Source organism: Muscardinus avellanarius (genome assembly GCF_963383645.1).
Source record: "Muscardinus avellanarius genome assembly, chromosome: 15".
In the NCBI taxonomy this organism is placed as follows: Eukaryota; Metazoa; Chordata; class Mammalia; order Rodentia; family Gliridae; genus Muscardinus; species Muscardinus avellanarius.
Window position 1 is genome coordinate 27,164,491 of NC_137801.1, and position 22,212 is coordinate 27,186,702.

General features: G+C 40.1%; 1 protein-coding gene across 24 annotated transcripts in view; it reads left to right on the forward strand.

Annotated features, from left to right (window-relative positions):
* LTBP1 (latent transforming growth factor beta binding protein 1) overlaps positions 1 to 22,212 on the forward strand; it is a gene marked incomplete at both ends in the record, with an annotated part of 441,497 nt that overhangs the window by 225,346 nt on the left and 193,939 nt on the right. For all 24 annotated transcript variants that reach the window (XM_080711765.1, XM_080711776.1, XM_080711766.1 and 21 more), the window contains 2 exons: positions 13,857 to 14,081; positions 15,411 to 15,685. In XM_080711765.1, the coding sequence (XP_080567891.1) occupies positions 13,857 to 14,081; positions 15,411 to 15,685 (500 nt within the window). The remainder of the gene's footprint in view (positions 1 to 13,856; positions 14,082 to 15,410; positions 15,686 to 22,212) is intronic.

Here is a 22,212-nt window from a genome sequence, read left to right on the forward strand (position 1 = left end):
TTAATAACTACTATTAAGATATTTAGGTAACAACTTGAAACATAAGTAACTCTAACCCATATTAATACACTGAAGTAAGACTTCGATTAGAATGAGTTAAGTAATTAAACAAAAGAGAGTAAAGTTATATCATCAATAGATTAGTTATCAGATACTTGGAGGGGTAGTAACTTTTTAAGGATTAACATAACATTAAAGGGAAGAACTTAAAAACTTAGTTATATCATTATAATGTACCAATAAAAGTATAAAAAACAAAGTAAATTTGTGTAGCCAAGACAAACTAAAATGAACAGGAAATAGATCAACAAATTACAAGCAAACAAATAGAAATAAAAGCAATAAATATAAATATGGAAAGATGTTCAAAATCTTTGGTAGAGATGTACCAAATCAGCATTGTAATCATGGGATCAGATTGTGGCTCAGAATAGAGGCTCAGAAGTTATCGTTTTGAACCTAGTAAATTGGCAAATGTAAAAATCTAATTTTTTTCAAGCTAATTGTGAATTTGATATGTTAATATGTTGCTATTGATGTTATTAATTGGCTCCTTCCCTCCCTATCTCCCTCCCTCTCTCCCTCCCTCCCTCCCTCCCTCCCTTCCTTCCTTCCTTGGGTTAAAACCATCACCCTGCACCTACTAGGCAAACACTGGACCATGGAACCACATCTCCAGCCACTTTTTTAGCATGTTCTTTTTGGAAGATTCATTCACCCTGATAGCTCAGCAATACAACAGCTCCCACTTGATTCCGAGAAGGGTAGTGAAGGCAGCAGTACTCGGCATCCTTCCCTTGCGCTCATCCCTTCTTGCAGTACACTCGCTTGACTTTCCATGACATGTTGCCATAATATGAGGTTGATGACGATGGCTAGGATGTCAGTGCTGACCAGATGCTGGGTTCTAAGTATTTTGAATATGTGAACTCACGTGAGCCACCCAGCAGCCCTATGAGGTGGATACTATTATTGCCCTCATTTTAAAGGTGAAGACATGGGGCAGAAAAGACTTAAATCGATGAAGAAGGAGAAACCAGAGAGGAGCAGATAAGGCAAGGGAAACTTCCTAATGTGCATGATGTACACTCACAAACATCAAAGTCATTCACGAAGCCAAACATGAGAAGGAGGGAAGGGGAGTGAATGGGGGGGGGGAATTGGGGAAGGGCTAAACGAGTGATGTGTGCATGTGTGCCTCTACTATCTTGTATTCCGTTAAGATGTATAACTACAGCCAGGCGTGGTGGTGCATGCTTGTAATCCCCGTGCTTGGGAGGCGGAGACAAGGAGGTTCTCGCAGTGGCTTAAGAGACCCTGTCTCCAAATAAAAAATATAAAATAGTTCTGGGAGTATAGCCCGGAGGTAGAAGAGTTCCATCCTCAATACCACCAAAAAAATAAAAGATAAAAAAATGTATAACTACAATGCATCAGTAAAAAAAAAAAAAAAAAGGAGAGAGGTGTTAAATAGCTCACCCAAGGTCCTACCACTAATAAATCATGAAATTGGCATTCAAACTCCTAGAGAGCTGGACATGGTGGTGCATGCTTGTAATCCCAGCATTTGGGAGGCGGAGATAGAAGGATTGTGGTTTGTGGCCAGCCTCAGCTACTCTGTGAGGCCCTTTGCAGCTCAGTGAGACCCTGTTTTAAAATAAAGAATAAAAAACAGGGCGCGGGGTGTAGCTCAGAAGTAGAATGCCCCTGGGTTCCATCCCCAGTACCACAAAACAATAACATCATCAACAACAACAACAACAACAACAACAACAACAACAACAACAACAAAAACTCCTAGAGATCTGGTTCTAGTTCTGGGGATTGAACCCGCCTCCTGGCCCACCCTCCCAAGTACTAGGACCACAGGGTGTGCCTCCATGCATGGCTGGTTCTAGGCTCTTGCTCGTGATGTGTGTACTCTGTCCTCCCCGTGATGAGACAGTTATATTAGACTAATGGACTCATGCAGGTTTTTCTGGTCCACTCTATCTTCTTGCCTAGTGTGTACTGAGAAATCAATAAATATTAAATGCCAGAGGAAATAAGTACTAAGAAGAAGAAAATCATATGCTATAGGATGTTCCCTGTAGTTTTATCTGTAGTAGTTATAAAAGGAATGCAGACAATCCAAACAAACCATAGAGTAAGAGGTATGCAATCTACCATCTGTCAACTTAGCAAAATATTATATAGCCACTAACAATCTCAATTATTAAAGCCCTGTAGCAATGCAGGACCCATAACAGTGTGAAGGCTAGCGTGTCAGTGCTAGCGTGTTAGCACAGTTACAAAGAATGCCTCCATAAATGGTGTTGATTATAGCCATAGCTCAGACATCTCTCTAGACTTTACTAGTTTGTGAATATAGATAATATAATGATGATCAGATGAAATTATGCCCAAGCCTTTGCTTGCTTATCTACATCCCCTATATATGGTACTAGGGATTCCTAAGGGGTCTCTCCATCCTATGCTGTGAACTACAGTCACTACATAGCATCCGTCCAGGGCTTCCTGTCCAGATGGTCTGAGGCCACTGCAGGTAGAGTTTTATGAGGGGCCCTTCTCCAGAACACTGCGTCCCACCTCTTCATGGCCCTTTGAAGTGTCCAGGGGTGCTTGGCAGCTCACAGAACTTAGAGAACAGCTCTTTCTTCATCCCTGCTCAACTTTGTGTGTGTGTGTGTGTGTGTGTGTGTGTGTGTGTGTGTGTGTGTGTGTGGTACTGGGGTTCCTGGAAACCCTTCTACCTCTGGGCTACACCCCCAGACCTATTTTTTTATATTTTTATCTTGAAAGAGGGTCTTTTAAGCCAGCGAGGCTGGCTTCAAACCTGCGTGATCCACCTCCCAAGCGAGGAGATTACAAGCGTGCGCCATCATGCCCAGCCTGGTCAATTTTTAAAAAATTTTTATACATACTTTTATTGAAAATAAATGGTATACATTTAAACTGTACTTGGGGTCCTCTCTCCCTACCCCCGTTTTCTCTTCCCCCCTCCCACCAATGATTTTCCAGGGTAACCATTGCCATATTCATACTTTACACATATTCGGATGTGGACCCTTATTAATCAAGTTTGACCCAGGCAGTGCTACCTGTGCCCCGAGTCTGAAAGTCCATGAGGTGACAGAGGTGAGCGCCAGCACAGCAGCGAAGGCCACTGTGTTTGCTGATGTTTGTCAAGTGCTAGAGCGGTGTGGCCCGTAGTAGATGGACAGTAAATATTCTCCAAATGAGTGAACCCACCACCAGAGCGTCTAGCCTTCCCGTCGCACCTCACGGGACTGAAGGGGACAGGCGGTGGCCCGTGGTGTGCAGGAGGCCCTTATCCACCGAGGGAAATGTCCTCTGCCTGCTCTCTCCAGCAAAGGCTTCCTTTCTCAGGTCACTGTGACTGACTCTGCTCCAACTCTTCCTCCAGCGTCTGTGCTCAGAAAACTCTTGTTAATAAACAAAAAGTCCTGAGGTACAATTACTCATATGTTTAGATCTCTAGAAGAGCCCAGAGTCTACCTGACCTGAAACTAGACAAACCCTCCGTCCCATTATGGCTCAGTTTCCCTCCCCCATTACCAGTTAGGAATAACACAGGTGCTTGTGGAAGGAGACTGAAACGGGCTTGTCACAAGGCCCTGTGGTGAGGCTTGAGGGACACTGAGAGCTCCCTGCATCATGCAAAGTATGTAGAAAGAGCGCTGAGACAGGGTTGAGGGAACCTGGGTTCTCATCCTGTTGTAATATCCTAAGTAATGTCCTTGTAATATCCTAAGTAATATCCTTGTAGGGTAAGGTAGTTCAGATGATTTAGCCGGTCCCTCTAAGCACCTCCAGGGAAACTGTAGCACGATATGGACATAATTTTAAAACAATTTCTCTAGCAAGTGTAATATCTTAGTCCATTTTCTGTTACTATAACTGATTACCACAGGCTGAGTAGTGTATTAAGAAAAGAGGTTTATTTAGCTCACAGTTCTGGAAGTTCAAAGGATGGCCCTAGCTTCTGATTGGCATCTGCTGATGACCTTCCTGCTGGCAGGAACTCTGCAGTCCTCGGGACAGAGCAAGCTTGTGACCTTGGGTCTTTTCTCTTAGAATGCCACTATTGCAGTCATGGGTCCCACCCTTAGTACTTTCTCTAATCCCAATTACCTCCCAAAGGGCCACCTCCAAACTCCTTTAACATATGACTTTGAGGATTAAGTTTCTACATAACTTTTGGAGGGGACAAATATCCAGACTATAGCAGCTGTCATAAAAAGTGTTTTAAAAGATGTAAATAAATGCTGCATTTTTTTCTAGCTGGAATTTTTGAGGAATTGATGCCAATAATTTTTTGTTGAATTCCTATATAAAAAATACCATGTGATGATGTATGGGAGTTATAAAAGTTAAAACATCTTGACATTTTTCTACTTATTCTAAATATAATATGAGAAAATGATTCCAAGTGCAGGGCAGACTGAGAGATAGAGAATTTCTTTGCTGTGACTTTAATTTATTTCTTTTTTTCAATAAACATTTTTTTATTGGTGCATTGTAATCGTACATCTAAATGGGATACAAGATGGTAGAGGCATACATGCACACACGTTAGATGCCCACATCCAAATTTCAGATGTCTCTGAGATCTCTTCGTGTCTGATTATTCAGCATTCCCTTTTTCTTATTTGAAAGTTTCTTTTCTGGAGCCCATATTTGGACCAGACTTTAACAGCGACAAGAATTTGGCTGGCTATGATGTCAACGGGTTTTATTGCAGTTCTGTGCACTTAAGTTAGATATGTGTGTTGAGGTTTTGACTTTGCAAATATTTAAAACTTCTAAATTTAGGTTCATCTCAAGCCCCTTTCTGAGGTTCAGGAATAAATAAATACCAAGCAGATATTAATGAACTGAGTGGGAGTATGACCCTCGTCTCTGGAGACGACACAGCAGACGGAGTTTGCAACTCGTGGTGAAGCAAATTTTAAAAGGTTTTAAAGCTTATTTTTAATATTACTGCATATAGCCCAGGCTTAAGTGGTGTTACTTGGCTTTTCCGAGAGTGTTTTGTAGGAATATTTAAAGGAATGTGAGGCTGCAGAGACAGAAATGGCAGCCTGTCCCTTCAGACGGCCACGGCAGCACTGTGTAAAAATGGGATCTGTGGAGATGAGGCGTGTCATCGTTTTTCTGAAACCGATTTCACCGTCTGTTACTGTATAGGACTATTATTTCTCCCAACTTTGATATATTCATCTTCCTCCCCAAAGGAAAGTCAACTTTTTCTAAGTCCATGAACATTTTATTAACTCCTTTGTCAGTGAGTATAAAACTTATATTTGAATCAGTGTCTGATTGTACATTACAAATCAAAATAAAGCGCTCCACTCAACAGATTAAGTCCAGTCCCTTCAACACAGGCTGCCAGTGTCTGGAGAGACATCTGTTCCTATTTTAAAATTTAAATCCACCAGTCACATTGGCCAAGACGAGGAAATCTGAATTTCACTGTATTTATTTACTAACCTGGTTGGAGTTTTGACAACCAGGATTTCAGGGATGAAAAGGAATCTGTGGATTGTGGCAACCATCCATTTTTGTGGATGGGGACACTCAAATCCACCAAGTGAGATCATTTGCCCCAATTTTTGAGGATTGTTACCAAAGGAAGATTCAAACCTCAGGTGCCTGGGATTTGGATGTTTACTGTTCTGTGCAGTTTGCAAATGTTGCTGTGTTTTTGCTAAGGGTGAAAGAGCCTTGAGGTTTGGGAATTACTGGGGATAGCAACATCTGGATGAGGAATCTGAAGTGGGATTTGGAGATCGGCTCCTTATACTTGAGTTCCTTAGGTTATGCAAAGAGTGGAAGGAGATCAAATTAGCCCACAGCTCTGGCAAGGCTGGTGATAAATGAACAGAATACTGTAAACAAAATCGAGATGATGAATGGCCCCATCCTAAGTTGGAAACTTTGGTGTGTATGGCAGGGCTTCCTATCTCCTGGATTATAAACAGCATGTGATATTTAAGCATTTACTAATACCCACCCACATGAAATACTAGTGGTATCTTGGAATTTTTGTTTGCATTAAGGTTGATATTTTGCAGTTGTTAAAATCTGTGTACCTAAATGTAGGTGTAGTGTCTTCAGTATTTGATGCACCACCACACCCACCCACTTTTTTAAAAAAAAAAGTTAATTTTCCACCTAGAATTTAAAACTAATTACCAAAAATATTTGGTGAAGTTTCTTAGTTCTTTGTGGGGTATGAAATAGAAAAAACACTTTTATTACAACACAATGAGACCATAATATGTATGTTTTCATATTCTTAAAAGCCACACCTGGTGGCCCACATATCTAATCCTAGTACTTGGGAGGCTGAGACAGGAGAATAGTAGGTTTTCAACCAGCCTCTGCAACTTATCAAGGCCCTCTGCAACTTAGTGAGATCCTGTTTCAAAATAAAACAGGGCTGGGGGTGTAGCTCAAGGGTAGACATACAAACAGTAACACACATACGATCTGTAAACAAGCAAGCAAAGAAACAAACAGAGATGCCCATTGGCTAGGAGAAGGTGGTGGGTGCATTATTAACTGTCTTAGTTGAAGCCTTTTCCTTTTGCCCCAAATCTCTTTCAAACTCTATTTTACTCTTTCATGTGTGCTACAAGAATCCTAGTCTCTCCCTACAGGTGCTGAAGAAAAAGTCCTTTTACCTTCAGGATCATTGTATATTCAATCAGTTTTCAATCAAACCTTCAGGAAACTTAACTTGAATCTGGCTAAATACCAATTTACATATATAAAAAAAAGTCTATTTACAGTGCAAATTTGATATGTAGAGAGGATCCTGCAGCTTAGTTATCCTTGTTCTTTTTTTTCTTCTGGTTCTGTCTCTTGTGATGTCTCTGCCCTGGCCCTGAGTTCTAGCTTGTTATTTATTTATTTTCCTGTTTCACTCTATCCACACACACCGGCTGCCTTCTCTCCTTGTGGAGAGATGTAAAGTGGCCTCTTGGCCTCTGTCTGGTCCCGCCTGTCTCTTCAGCCCCCCGCCCTTCCCCGCTTTCCCCCACTCTAGCCTATCGCCTCCTTTCAAGTTCTGGGCCTCTCTACACCATCTCACTAAGAGCTGAGCTCGTGTTATTAGTTCTTCTTCACACACTCTCCTGTCAACTTCTCACACCACTGGATTCTTCTCCTTTTAGGTTTAACTTATTTAAAATAATTTCCCTTCCTTGGACAGTTTGTTCCAAACCACCCTATCTCATGTGTTGCTTTGAATGAGTCCACGAGTCAGTACAAATTAGAAGACAGATAATCAGAAGTTGCCACATCCGCTTTAGAGCACAAGTATAGATCTCTATAGTAGGCACACATTTCTCCTTGTCTCTTGTGTTGGACTCAGCCTTCTTGTTCCTGGCATACAAAAGTAACTACCTCCTAGCCTTCCAGCTTCCTCTATTCTTTTGGGAAGTAGCTACATACTGAATTAAAAGGCAGCACATGTTTGTTGTGTTTGAGTTCTCTAAGTGAGCAGTAGTTTGCAGAACAAGTTTTCCTTTTTTTATTATGTTTTGCCATGCTGAGGATTGAACCCAGGGCCTCATGCATGGCAGGCAAATGCTCCATCACTGAGCTACATTCCCAGTCCAATGTGTAAGTATTACATAACATGCTTGTTCTCCAAAAACTTGAAACAGCTACCATAATAACCCACTTTTTTTTTTTTTTTTTTTTTACTGGGGATAGAACCCAAGGGCATTCTCCACCTCCAGCCCTATTTTTTATTCTTTATTTTGAAACAGGTTCTCATTAAGTTGCAGAGGGCCTCACTAAGTAGCTGAGGCTGTTCGTGAAAAGCGATCCTCCTGTCTCAGCCTCCCAAGTACAAAGATTATAAGCATGTGCCACAATACCTGACTCATATTAACCCACTTTCTGACAGTATTCATTGCAAATTTTAAATCCTTCCCCCAACACACACACACACACACACACACACACACACACACACACACACACACACACTCTCTCTCTCTCTCTCTCTCTCTCTCTCTCTTTCTCTCTCTTTCTCTCTTCCTTCCTCCTTTCCCCCCTCTCTCTTTCTCTCTCTCATTCCCCCCCCCTCTCTCTCGTGCTTAAGGCCGTGAAGAGGCATTGTTCTTCTAGTCAGAAACAATCAGAAAAGTCGAATTAGCTATTCATATCCAAAATTGTGTTGTGCGATGACAGATGTGGGTTTCCTTCAGATGGAGGCTGATTTTCTGTCTGGCCTTAGCCACAGTAACTTGAAATGGTCTGTCTGCTGGCACAGAAAGCTAGGTAGGTGGAGTAGCCCAGATCTGCAGCAGGAGGGTTGAGAACATTCTTAGAGTAACTTTTAGGAACCAGCAGAAGTATTTTTATATCAGCTAAGATGACAAAGAAAGCAAGAAATAGAGTATACCATTTTAGAGTACATTTTTTAGAAAATGCTATATGATTATATTTGAATACAAGTCATTACTATTTCTTCATTCAAACTAGGTTCTGATTTGTAGCTTTGAATGTGAATATTGTTCTCTCAGCCCAATTTCTTGAGTCCCGCCAGTTGTTTTATAGACCAAAGCCAGCGGTGGAATGCAGCCGAAACGTTGACATATTTAAAACCTCCAGCATATTGTTCTTCCAGCTTCGATCCTTTTGCTTGTTCCAGCCTTTTATAGTCGTACCATGAGATGCTGAGAGTGGTCATCATGAAATGACACTTTCTGGAATAACAATTCCGAAGGCCTACATAGTTCTTGTTATTTGCAATAGTTCCCGGGTGACTGTAGGATATAATTTAGTGATTTATCATGATGGCCAGCAAAATGTCACACTGACAAGGTTATGGAATTTCTCAGGCTACCTTCTTTGCTATACCATCCAGCTAGGTTTTTAAAAATATATGTGCCATAGCCAGACTTCCAACCAGCATACCGCAAGCTTCTCAAGTCGACCTGAAAGATAGCTTCTTTTTTCCTCTTTATGTTCTGAGGTTTTATAGAACATTGGCAGCGTAGACAGTACATCACTCGCTGGTGTTTTGAGAGTGGCATGAACTCTTGAGGCAGAAAGCAACTATTCATGGCTAAATCCTAAAGTTTGTGGGTTGGTTTTAAATTTGTTTTCCTTGACATAAAAGACTGTTTAGGTGTAAAAAGATTACCTGTAGTTATTGAGCTGAGGCAAGAGCTTTATATTGTAGTTTGGGTTTTAGAAAATACGGGAACAAGAGAATGGGTATTTTATTTCTCATTCATGAATGGTTATGAATAGTGGTCCTTTATTGGTTGAAATAAGTCAAGCATAAAGTTTCTTTTATGACTGGAGAGACACAGGGTTATTGGAGTTGAGGGATTATTGCTATACCCACTTATGCTAGTAAAGTCTTTGAAATCATTGTAGGAAAACTGTCTCAGGGTGTAAAGGTAGACTTAAACAAGTTTAATTAAATTTAAGCTGGATTTCAAAGTTTGCTATTGATACTGGAAATATCAAGTAAAAGTCAATTAGTTGATATATCTTCATAAAAAAGATGGTTCTATGTTTAAAGTTATAGCCTAGATTATAGGTAGTTCTTACCTTTTGTCTTAATAATAAATGGGAAAGTTATAAATCTCACCACCTTTAATATTTTTGTCAAAATGTTGAAACTCTTTAGTGTAGATTATAAGTGTATATAGAAACAGTGAACAGTGAAACTAATTTTTATTTAGTCTACAATTTAAAATGTTAGAAGCCAGACATGGTGGTGCACACTTGTAATCCCAGCATTTGGGAGGCTGAGACTGGAGGGTTGTGGTTCACAGACAGACCCAGCTACTTAGTGAGGCCCTTTACAACTCAGTGGGACCCTGTTTCAAAATAAAAAATAGGGCTGGGGGTGTAACTCGCAGGTAGAATGCCCCTGGGTTCCACCCCCAGTACCATACACATACACACACACACACACACACACACACACACACACACACACACAAAATAGAAACATTGAGAATTAAAGGATTTTATTTCTTGGAATAAAGTTAAGACTAATTTGAATATGTTTGCATTCTTCTCATCGTATAACTTATGAAGTTTCATTTCCTTTCTTAGTGAACTGTCATGTTCCTGGTCAAGTCTGGACAAAGTTTTGGTAGCTGATTCAACATCATGAACTCTCTGACACAACCACTTTTAAATTTTACTTCTAGTGTTACGACTTTTCATTTGTTTGCCATCTGTTCATTCTTTCATTCTGTATTTCACTTTTTTGTTGTTGTTGGTTCATACTGTCTTTTGAGTATCTGCTTTTGTAAAAAGGCCCTGAGATTTTATCACTTTTAGATGAGGAGGCAACAGATCTACCTGCTCTGCTATCATCTGGGCCCGAACTAAGTAACAAATGTGCAGTGACCAATCACCAAAAAGAAAAGAAGTGGTGTGATTGGAAAGAAGTGACGTGATTGGTCTCTGGTCAACATGCACATCTGTTATTCACAAAGTGATTGGTGGATGGAAGAGTTAGCAGTGAAATTTGTTACTCAGTGAATATACTATGGTAATTGAAGTTTGAACCACGTTGTTGGAGAACTGATATTATTTAACTAAATTGTAGTATACACAGTAAGAAGTGCCTGTATGACAGTTATAAGTTATCTGTAGGACATTTAAGTTTTGACCTAGCTCCCCTGGCTTTTACCCAGTCCATATGGAGCCCATTTGGTTCAGCCCAGCTGGGATAGAGAAATTCAGTTCAGTCTTAACTGGGAGTTATAAAGTCATTGACTCACCCTCAGAGTCAGCTTTGACTTCCATTTCTTTCACCCCAGACCTCACAGAGTAGATGGGGCACTAGCGAAGTATTTTCCAGAGCCCAACCAGCATGGATAGTTTTGACTTGATCCGTCTCACAAATCCTGAACATAGCTCCTGGGTATCACCTTGGTAATTTTCTCCAACTCTCTCCTTCCTCCTCCATGTTCTCCCTCTTCCTCGGCTTGCCTGTTTCCTCCTGTGCCCCGTCTCTTCTACTGATCATCACCTGAAGTGATGAATTACTTCATGTTTCTTTCAGCGCCTGTTGCCATCCTCCTAATCTGTGTGCGTGTTTTTCAACATGTCTTTCAATTATGGTTATAGTTTTCTAACTGGCTTCCCACCTTTGCCACTTTCCTTTTTAGCTAATCCCATATGCCATCACCAGAGTAATCTTCCTGGAATGCTCTCTCAGCCTTGACTAATCCCCTGCTTGAAGCATCTAAAACAGCTTACTCATTACGGAGTAAAATCTGAGCCCCATGTCAGAACCTTAATAACTTCCATTTCTGACTCAAGCCTTCTCCTTTCCGCAAGAACCCCGGTTTCAACAAGATGGGTTTACTCATTAGCTCCCAGATATGCCTCCCTCCCCTCCTTGCATAGTGACTTCTGAGAATGCATTCTTCCGTCCTCAAAGTCTCACTCCATTTCAAAGGCTTGTCCCAAATGATCTCTCCTGTGAGGTCCTTCTTGACTTCCTAGAAATGACTTTTCTCTTCTCTGAAGTTCCAGGCGATTTGCATTTCTTATTTTCCAGTTGTCCAGTTATATTTTCATTTATGTATTACTTAATATCTCTGGTTAGTGTTTAAGTTCTCGTAGAGTGAGGATGGAACCTACTATATTAGCTAGAATGATATTTGTCAAAAGGGTAGGTACAAATAGGCTTATTCAGTATTTTCTTCAAACCTAAAGCCTTTTTCTTGTAGACTCCAGGCTACATGCTAGGGATGAAACAGAATAAGATGATCCCCCTGATTTCACAGAACTAGCTGAGTAAGGCATACCAAAATGTAGTCAGACAGTTGCTACCCCGTAAAGTACCTTACGTGACGGATAGTGAGTGAACTTCTGTAGAAGCAGAGATGAGTGGCGCTTGCGAATGCTTTCAGCAGAAGTAAGGGGTTGGGTGGAATCGAAAAGGTAGGTTTGAAGTTGGACACCAGGTAGTTGAAGGTGGGCAGAGGGGAAGGATGTTCCAGGCAGAGGACTCAGCACCACAAAAGCTGTTGACTGGTGGGAGGATCCTGAGCAGAGTTCACTGTAGCTATACTGGGGAGTATGAGGTGAGATTCATCAGTGATGAGGTTGCTGAAGGAACAAGACCCCGTGATGGAAAAAAAAAAAGTGGACACATTTGGTGAAGACTTGGAAGGTGGGACTTCTGGGAATGGATATTTGAACGGGTGAATTGAGGGAACAACACTGGGATGGATTCTGGTGACACCCTTGGTGGATAGAGGTCTCAGGGAAGATGATGAGTTCCATTTTAGATATTTTGAGTGTGAGGTGCCTGTGGAATGTCCACATGGAAATATATAGCAGGAGACATTTTGATGCTCAGCAGAAAGCTTTGGCCAGGAAACATACATGTGGATGACTTCAACACGTGGCAGGATGAAATCATAGAAGATTGTGTAGATTAGCGAAGACGATTTTAAGACCAAGCCATAAAACATATCAGTATTTAAAGAACAAGTAAAGAAAGCAGTCTGCAGAGATTATTAAAATGAAATAGGAAAGGAGCAAGAAGAAAAGTAGACAAGTGAGATGAATCCAAGGAGGTTGACATTCATTCGTTGGATTTAGCAGCATGGACACCATTTGTGAGCTTGGTGAGAATAGTTTCTTCATAAAAACAAGACAGAAAAGGGAAGACATTCTGGCTCAAGACAGACTGTAGTACATTGAGACACACACAATTGTGAAAAGTGTGGTAATGGAGGAGAGGACGTGGAGAGGGTAAAAGCTGGATGGAAATGGAGTTGAGGGGGCTAGTGACATCTGATGTTTAAAGGCTGATGGAAAGAATTCACTAGTGATGATGAGGTTGACCATAAGCTGAATTTAGATAGAGCTAAAAATTTAAAATTCTTCATCCAATGTGTCCTCTTATCTTTTGATTTTTTTTTCTGGTCTGGGGATGGAACCCAGGGGCATTCAACCTCTGATCTATACCCCCTGACCAATTTTTAATTCTTTATTTTGAGACAGGGTCTCACTGAGTTGCAGAAGGCCTCACTAAGTAGCTGAGGCTGTCCGCGAACCATGATCCTCCGGTCTCAGCCTCCCAAATGCTGGGATTACAAGCATGCGCCACCATGCCCGGCTTTATCTTTATATAATTTAAATAAGTTAATTGCAAGCTAATAATTACTCTGCTACTTGTAGGTGTCACTGGGAGCGCATTATTCTAATGTGACCTCAAATTCCTATAAAGTATATTTCAAGCCGTCCTTTATTTTTGTTATGGGTAGCACTTCACTCAGTGTCTTACACAGAATGAAATTCCAACAGATATTATCTTTAGCATTATCATTTATTCCTTTATCTGTTGAGCAAATATTTGTTTAATGTTCACATATGTCAGACACTCTTCTAGCCACTGAGGATATAAAAGTTACTAAAGCATAAAGGTTATTCTTGTTTACAAAAAGTTTGTAATCTAGGGAGACAGTTAATAAGCTAGTAATTAAATAGGGAAGCAAAGTAATTGCAGACTGAAGAAGTTCTTAAAATGGCACTATGATGGACGATGATTTTGTAAGGCTACTTTATATTAAGTCTTCTCTCCATTAGTGAAGGAGAATGCTCATGATCTATTAGAGAGTTAAATGAGGTCAGATGGAAAGGAAAAGGTAATGATTAATAGAGACTAATAGACACTCTTTTGGGCATTGTGTTCACTCCTTAGTTTGCATTTCTACATTTAGTGGCTAGAGTGGGCTGTGTGTTTGGGGGTTTTCTTGGTTGATTATTTCTTGACCTTTGAGGAACTAATTAACTCTCCACACTCTCTCTCTGTTCTTTTTCAGTCATTTGCCATCTCCCGTGCATGAACGGTGGCCAGTGCAGTTCAAGGGACAAGTGCCAGTGCCCTCCCAATTTCACAGGGAAGCTTTGTCAGATCCCGGTTCATGGGGCCAGTGTGCCTAAACTTTACCAACAGTCACAACAGCCAGGCAAAGCGCTGGGGACTCATGTCATCCATTCCACACATACCTTGCCTCTGACCATGACCAGCCAGCAAGGAGTCAAAGGTGAGCTTTCCTGTCTCATTCTCCCCATTCACCAGACCCCTGCTAACTTACCTATCGACCCCACCTAGAAGCCAACACCCAGCAGATGGCCAGTGCTGCTCTGTAACACTAATGGAGATAGGATGTGAGACCAGGTATGTAGCCTCAAGACTTTCTAGGACATACATACTCGGTATTTAAGGAATAAGAAAATAAAGAGCTGGGCTTTCCTGGTGACTCTTAGTCCCCAAGAGCTGGTTAACGTGCATGGCGCTGTGCTGCCAAGGCCTGGCAGATGGAAAGAAGAGCGGCACAGTGTTCTGGTCCTATTGGCACACGGTCATGCAGGAGCTGTTGATGACCACTGTAGTTGACGAGCGCTCGGTGATGGTTCTAAACGGTCATTTAACGTCATTGGGCTTCTGTTTATTCACCTGTAGGGAAAGTAAATAGGTCACTTGGAGCTCAGAAATTCTATGACTAATTCATTCTTTTAAACCTGGCATCTTTATAACTGTACAATTTTTAAATAGAGTTACAGTCAGCATTCTCCCTCCTGTGACCCAAGACCTGATGACCATAACTTAGAGAAAGGAAGATGTAGTTACTCATAGTTCTGGAGTTTTCAGAGGTTTTAGTACATGTTAGGCTGAGTCACATATATATGGAAATATTTATAGTCCCCAGGGCCATACTCCCAGTGAACTGTCTCCTCTACCCACATCCTGTAGTGTTACTACCCAGTCAGTCAATCCATCAGTGAAATTAGAACCCATATGTTTCTAGTATATCATATATTATATCATTATATCATTTCTGAGCATCAATATATGAGCTCTTCCAGGGACACTTTATATCTAAATCATAACTGGGAGTCAGAAAAGGGTTACTGCCTCTTATTCTTTAAAACCTGAATCTTTGCATCCAAAGATGGGGTTTTTTTGGTTTTGAAAAGGAAGTAAATCTTGTTACAGATATAAAATATTGTGTATGTGTCGCAATCCTCCTGTCTCTGCCTCCCAAGCGCGGGGATTACAAGCGTGTGCCACCACGCCCGGCTTCTCTTAGAGGTTTTGATTTCTTTTGCATTTGCAATTTTATTTTTCAAAATATTCAAATTAAGGTTTAAATTTTGTTTCAAATGATGTACCTTTTGATTCTCAAGAATTTCAACAGCTGTGTGGTAAAGGATTCTCTATATATAGATACATATATCTTTATACCTTATTATACACACAACATATATGCCCATAAATACATGTTTGTGTAAAGTGTACATTCATGTTTAAAAATCCTGCCTGGTCTGATAACTATTCATGACTAACAAGTGTTCTTCCCAATCTGTTTTAGTGAAATTTCCTCCTAACATAGTTAATATCCATGTGAAACATCCTCCCGAGGCCTCCGTCCAGATCCATCAGGTCTCAAGAATTGATGGTCCAACGGGCCAGAAGGTAAAAGAAGCTCAACCGGGCCAATCCCAAGTGTCTTACCAAGGTCTGCCCGTTCAGAAGACCCAGACCGTACATTCCACATACACCCACCAGCAGGTCATTCCACACATCTACCCCGTGGCTGCTAAGACACAGCTTGGCCGGTGCTTCCAGGAAACCATTGGGTCACAGGTAAGCAACAGTGCCCAACCCATTTTAGTAATGTATTCTACATAAGGTGTCACTCTAATTAGAAGCCAGGCTGGGTAAAGATTATCTTTTGTAGAGGAGGTTGGCAAACTGTGACCCAGGGACCTGTTTTTGTGAACAAAGTTTTATTAGAATGAGCCCTATTCATTCATTTTCAGATGGTTTATGCTAGCTTTCATGCTGTGACAGCATAAGTGAGATCATATGGTCTCCAAAACCTAAAATATTTACTGTGTGGTCCTGTACAGAAAAATCTTCCTCATCTCTGATGTATCAAGTTCTTTTAGGTACTAAGCTTCCAGGAATGTCCATAATTGTCTGTTTATATTTTTTCAGTTAGAGTAATCTATGTATAAAATGTGTCTGCCATGAGATATGATCATAGGAGATATGTTAGGCAGAGATGTGTGAAAATATTTGGGCTGTGTGTAGTCATGTACAGGTTGGTTAGGTATGGTTGAGTTTTGAACTCCCATATACATTACTAATTCAGGTCGTTGTTCATTTTTTCTGATTAAGATTCATAACTAAAGTGTTAGTACATGATTTGTTTGAAGTAGATTTTTAAATGTAATTGGATATCTTTATAACTTTAGGCCTATATTTATATTAGAAAGTGAGAAAAGACTTAAGTTTTCTCTAAAACTCCTCGTATAGCTGGGCATGGTGATGTGTTTCCATAGTTCATCTACCTAGAGGCTAAAGGCAGGAGGGTCAGGTAGAGGCCAGGAGTTAGAGGCCAGCCTGAGAAACATTGAGAGATCGCAACTAAGCAAATAAACAAAACACAGCAAAAAAAATAATGCCATTGTCAACGTGACCTACATTATGATGTGAGACTATAATGCACCAATAAAAATAGAATAAAAACATCATTGAATATGCACAACGAAGGAAACCTGAAAGTTTTGGCTTTCTACCCCAAAGACTTGTTGCTACCTACTCTAGAACCCTGAGATAATGTCCTGGGCTTAGTCAGCGCTTCTCCTTCTGACCTTGGGTTATGGTGTAAGCAAACATTCTACAAAAAGAGTAGGTGAGGCGTATTTGCTATTATTTCTTTATTTTCTGAATATTCCAAAAATTGCTTGTGTGTGCATGTGTGTGTGTCAGATAAAGACACACATGCGTGTGCTCGTACACACACACACACACACACACACACACACACACACACACACACACACACATACTTTGATCGTAGAATCAATTGTTACTGCTTTACAAACCTGGAAAACATTTTAAGTACTAAGCCAGTGTAGGCTTTCCACCTCTCTTCTAGCAGAGGGAGGGAACATTAGTGGGGAGACCTGAATGGAGGGAGTGTGGGGGATAGAAAGAACATCCCTTGGAATCAGAAGACCTTGGTGAGCACCCTGGACCCAGCACTTGCCGCTAGGAACCAGCTTCCTTATCCGTACTGCAAAGGAGAAACCAGAATATGGTGCTGATGAATTTTGTGAAAATTAAACAAGATCATTAATGTGAGCCCACTTTGCAAGTATCGTAGAATTATGCAAATTTTATCTTCGAGTATACTAATAGAGTCAGGGTGGGTGGTTGCTTATGTCACATACCTTCAGCAGGGGGCAGGGAGACTCTTGATGTTGTAAAACACAGCTTTGCCTGTAGATACTGACGTGCTGGCTGATACAGTACACTCTAGGTAGCTGTTCATTTCTTTTAAGTCCAGCAAATACCTTTGGGAGAGGAAATATTATCAATTTAAAGTTAGGTTAGAAGTAAAGACAGGATTTTTGTGCGAAGGGCATGTTTTGATAGAAAGACTGGGGCTGAAGATAATCTTGAGACACTTCATAGTTTTGCCCCAGACTAGCCTAGGAGGCAGAGGACGAATTCAGTGCCACTTGCATTGCTTGGTCATTCCAGTGTAGGTTGGTAATGGAGAGAGAAAAAAAGCAGATCCTTTCAAAACTGTTCTGTGCCCAGTACCTTTTCCCCAGTTTCCAAGTTGGAATACAGATGACAAAATCAGAAAAACAAGACATAACAAACTTGTTATTTGTCTGTTATAATGAAGCAGATGGTTGTCAGCTAGAAAAGATGAAACCAAATTATTTATGTGTTAGCCTAGGTTGAAATACCCACTTGAAAACAAGAGGATAATTGATGGAGTTACCCAAATAATTCCAACTCAGTGGAATAGTTTGCCTTATCTGGGTATTTCTCTGCCTTTGGGTCTGAGCGATCCAGACAGTGATCTCAATTCTTAATTCATTTTGCATGTGTAGTCACCATCGCACAGTTTCAAAATAAGACCTGTTTTCAGAACACGTCCTCGGCATTTGTCTTCCTGTTTGTGAGAAAATGTTGCTGGATGCTCATAATTACCCAATTAATTTGTGAAATTAGGTTAACTGAAGCATTTAAAAACTCCACTTTTGGCAAATAATCCATGGTATAGAGATTTTTGGAAGCATTTTGTTTTTTTTTTTTTTTTGCTATGCTTGGTTTGCAACCATAGACACAGCCAGAAGGTACAGGTAGATTCCAAATGAACAGCAAAGCAAAAAGCCTGAATGTACGTTCACTATTGATTTGCTCACTGGAAGTTCTCTTATTTGTTCCAGAGTTCAGCTCTTGAGACTTACAATGCAGTAGTTATCAATAAGCAAATTTTCACATTCAAATAAAGTGTCTTTATATGTTTCAATGAGAGGTCATAGACTTAATAAAATTGGCAGAAATAATACTTATTTTTGTGGCACATTCTACTACACCATAAACTTGTAATAAAAAACCCACAATTAACTGTGATCGGTATATTTAATTTAGGGCAGCTCCATAGGGTAACGTTTCAGAACTGTTTGGCTAGTGATGGGGAACGGACTGTTGGTGAGGAAACAGGGCTCCCAAAGCAAAATGGGAGGAACATTAAACAGAAGGGAGAATGTTGCAGGAAATCACTGAGGAAGAGGTGTCAGAAGGGACCAGAGAAGCAAGGTAGCATGGGATTCCTGGCAGGCTTTCACACAAATGGTCAGCCTCTTACAGCTATGGTCTAGTATGGTACAGTATAAATAACTTGGTGGCAAGGGCAAAGTACCAGGAAGCCCTTCCTTGACCAACTAACCAATCTCAGGGTTCTTGATAGTAGAGTAACCTCATATTGGCGCCTTCTGAAGTGAATAGTAGGAAGCTGTCAGTACCAGCTTGAAGTGTTCTTGCCAAAAACGTTTAACCTGAATCAAATAAATCCTTTACACCTAGCCCATCTTTTAGAGAATACTGAAAGGAAGAGCCCAAGGACCTCAAACACAGTAGGTCCATGATAGAGTCTGGTTTCTTCAGAAAATCATCCCACAAAAACAAAAGTGGGATGGCTTTTCTAGAAAGACACTGAAGAGATACAACAAAGATGTAATGTATGGAGGAACTTTAATTAAATTTAAAAAATTTTAAAGCCTGCTCTAGCAGGGCATTGTAGTACATGGCTTTATTCCCAGAACTTGGGAGGCTGTGATAGACCACAGGATTGAGGCCAGTCTTAATAACTTAGTTAGAGTCTCAACAATCTAATGAGTCCCTCTTTCTAAACAAAAAATAAAAAGGGCTGGGTGTGTAGCTCAGAAGTAGACTGCCCCTGAGTTCAATACCCAGTAACCCCTCCCCCAGCCATTTATTTTATGTATATATATATATGTTATATATACATATAAATAAATTATTTCCCCATTCTTGAAATAATTGAAGAAATTTGAATGTGAAACAGTTATTAGATTGTATCTTGGAATTATTATTTTCTTAAATTTGATAATAGTATTGGTTTTATATAGGAGAATGTCCTTATACTTAAAAGATGAATGCTGAAATATTTAGGGGTGATACGCCACCATGTCTATAATTTACTTTCAAATATATTTCATACACAGACATAGCAAAATGGTAGCAATTGTTGACTGAAAGCACTAAAGGAAGGTCATCATTGTATTAATCTCTATCTCAGTATATTTGAAAATTTCATGAAAAGGGGGAAATATTAAAAATTCCTAGACTTGTTAATAGGATGACATATTTTATTTTATTTTATTTTTTTGTGATACTGGGGATGAAACTTGGGGGAATTCTACCTCCAAGAAATACCTCCAGTCCTATTTTTATCCTTTATTTTGAAACAAGGTCTCACTGAGTTGTGAAGGACCTCACTAGGTAGCTGAGGCTGTCCTCAAACCGCAATCCTCCTGTCTCAGGCTCCCAAATGCTGGGATTACAAGCGTGAGCCACCACACCTGGCAGATAATATATTTTAAATCTGAACCTAAAAGTTATATGTAATTTCAATACATATAATGCATTATTAGACAAAATTTTTAAATATACTTTTATTGATACATTTTAGCCATACACCATACTGGCAAGAATTTTAACAGTTTTGAGTTTTGAATTGGCTGGGTGTGTGAGCAGGTGTGCAGGTGGTAGACATAAAGAGGCCATGGAAGGAAAGGTGGCCTTGTTTATTTTATTTATTTATTTATTTATTTATTTATTTATTTATTTATTGCGGGTCTGGGGATGGAACCCAGAGGCATTTGACCTCTGAGTTACACCCCCTGCCCTGTTTTTTATTCTTTATTTTGAAACAGGGTCTCACTAAGTTGCGGAGGGCCTCACTAAGTAACTGAGGCTGTCCACGAACTGCGATCCTCCTGTCTCAGCCTCCCAAATGCTGGAGTTACAAGCATGCACCACCACGCCTGGCTAGGATGGCCTTGTTTAAAGTGTGAAATTCCTAAGACTCTGTAAGAGGTGAAGTGAAAAATAAAGAGATGAAGGTAGGAGATTTTGTGAAGAATCAAGCCTCAGGATCTGATTCTAAGCAGTTGTGTAGGAAAAGATCATGATGAATTGTACTGTATATAATTTTCTTACTTTAGATATTAGATAAATGCTCACTATGATTGACGTGGATGATCTGTAGAGGGCGATTGGGAGGGAGGAAGATGAGTGCCTACATCCTTGCTGTGAGAGTCCTATCCTGGATGGATATTGAGGATGGTAAATTCTTATATGTCCGTTGGAGAATCCAATGTTGTTTTCAAGGTGGAATTATAGCAATTTAATAAAGAAAATTCAGTTGTCAGTAAAGAATCTATGGATAGATAAATTCATGGCAACAGAGGATATTTGGGAGGGTATTTGTGTGTGTTACTAGGGATGGAACCCAGGGGCATTCTACCTCCAAGCCACACCCCCAGCCCAATTTTTTATTCTTTATTTTGAAACAGGGTCTCACTAAGTTGTGGAGTACCTCATTAAGTAGCTGATGCTGGCCACAAGCCTGTGATCCACTTGTCCTAGCCTCCCAAGTACTGGGATTACAAGTGTGTACTGCCATACCTGGCTTGGGAGAGTGTATTATAAAGTGAAAATAACATAGACTGAAATTTTCTGTAATGTTTCTCACCTTGACAAAGTGTGCCAAGATGTAGGGGAAGAATCATTCCTACTCTTTTACCACTGCATAAAGTGATGTTTCATCTTTTAGGTTCCAAAAATATTATTTTAAGGTCCTATAAAGTATTGATTTTTTCTTTTTCTATTGGTGCATTGTAGTCATACATCTTAATGGGGTACAAGATGGTAGAGGCACACATGCACATATCACTTATTTATCTTTTCCCCAGTATCCACCCCATTCCCTCCTAAATTATTGGCTAAAGGCTCCACTAAATTCATTTAAAGATTAGAAATGAGTAGAACATATAGCATGGCTAAGAGGAGTGGGATTCGTGAATATAAATCAAGTTTGAAGTAATGGGCAAGTCCTAATTTTGGCAGACTTAGGTTCCTATGCTACTTGGAGTAAATTATAGTACTTCGTATATATTTAAAACATTGGCGAGAGTTTGTTCACAGTATGATCAAGTTAAAATTACAAATCCAGCAGTTAATACCAACGCCTTCATGATCTTAAAGCTTGAACATTTCCAAGGTGGTTTTCATCTCTGAGTGGAGGCCAAGTTTCAGAACATACCTCTTAAATCTATTACTGCATCACAGGGACATTAAGTGTGTATATCTTTTTCATTGTATAAGAGTGTCCTTTGTTTTTAATCAGTTTTCTTAATAGTGACCTAAACTTGAAACTTACGTGGCATCTGAATCTTGGATTGCTGCAAACATGCTTTATTTATTGCCCAGTTGCTAGAAACAAACATTTTATAGTGACCTAATGATGCCAGATGGTAGGAAAAGGCCATGTATGTAAAGTGTTCAAAATCACGATACAGAATTTGGGTTCAGTTGCCATGCTGGGCCTGCCATTGCCTGATTGCACAATCAAGGGCTCTTTGTTGAACACGGAAGCATGCCTTATAATTAGACACAGGCATTACAGAGGAGGCCAAAAAATTCAAGTGCAGAAAGAGCAGAAAATTTCACGTATAAGCACCCAAGTTAATGAAGAAGCACTGAAATATTGGAAGACCTGAAATAGATGTAAACAAAAGAGATGGTTTTTAGCACATAAAGATGATCAAGTAACACAA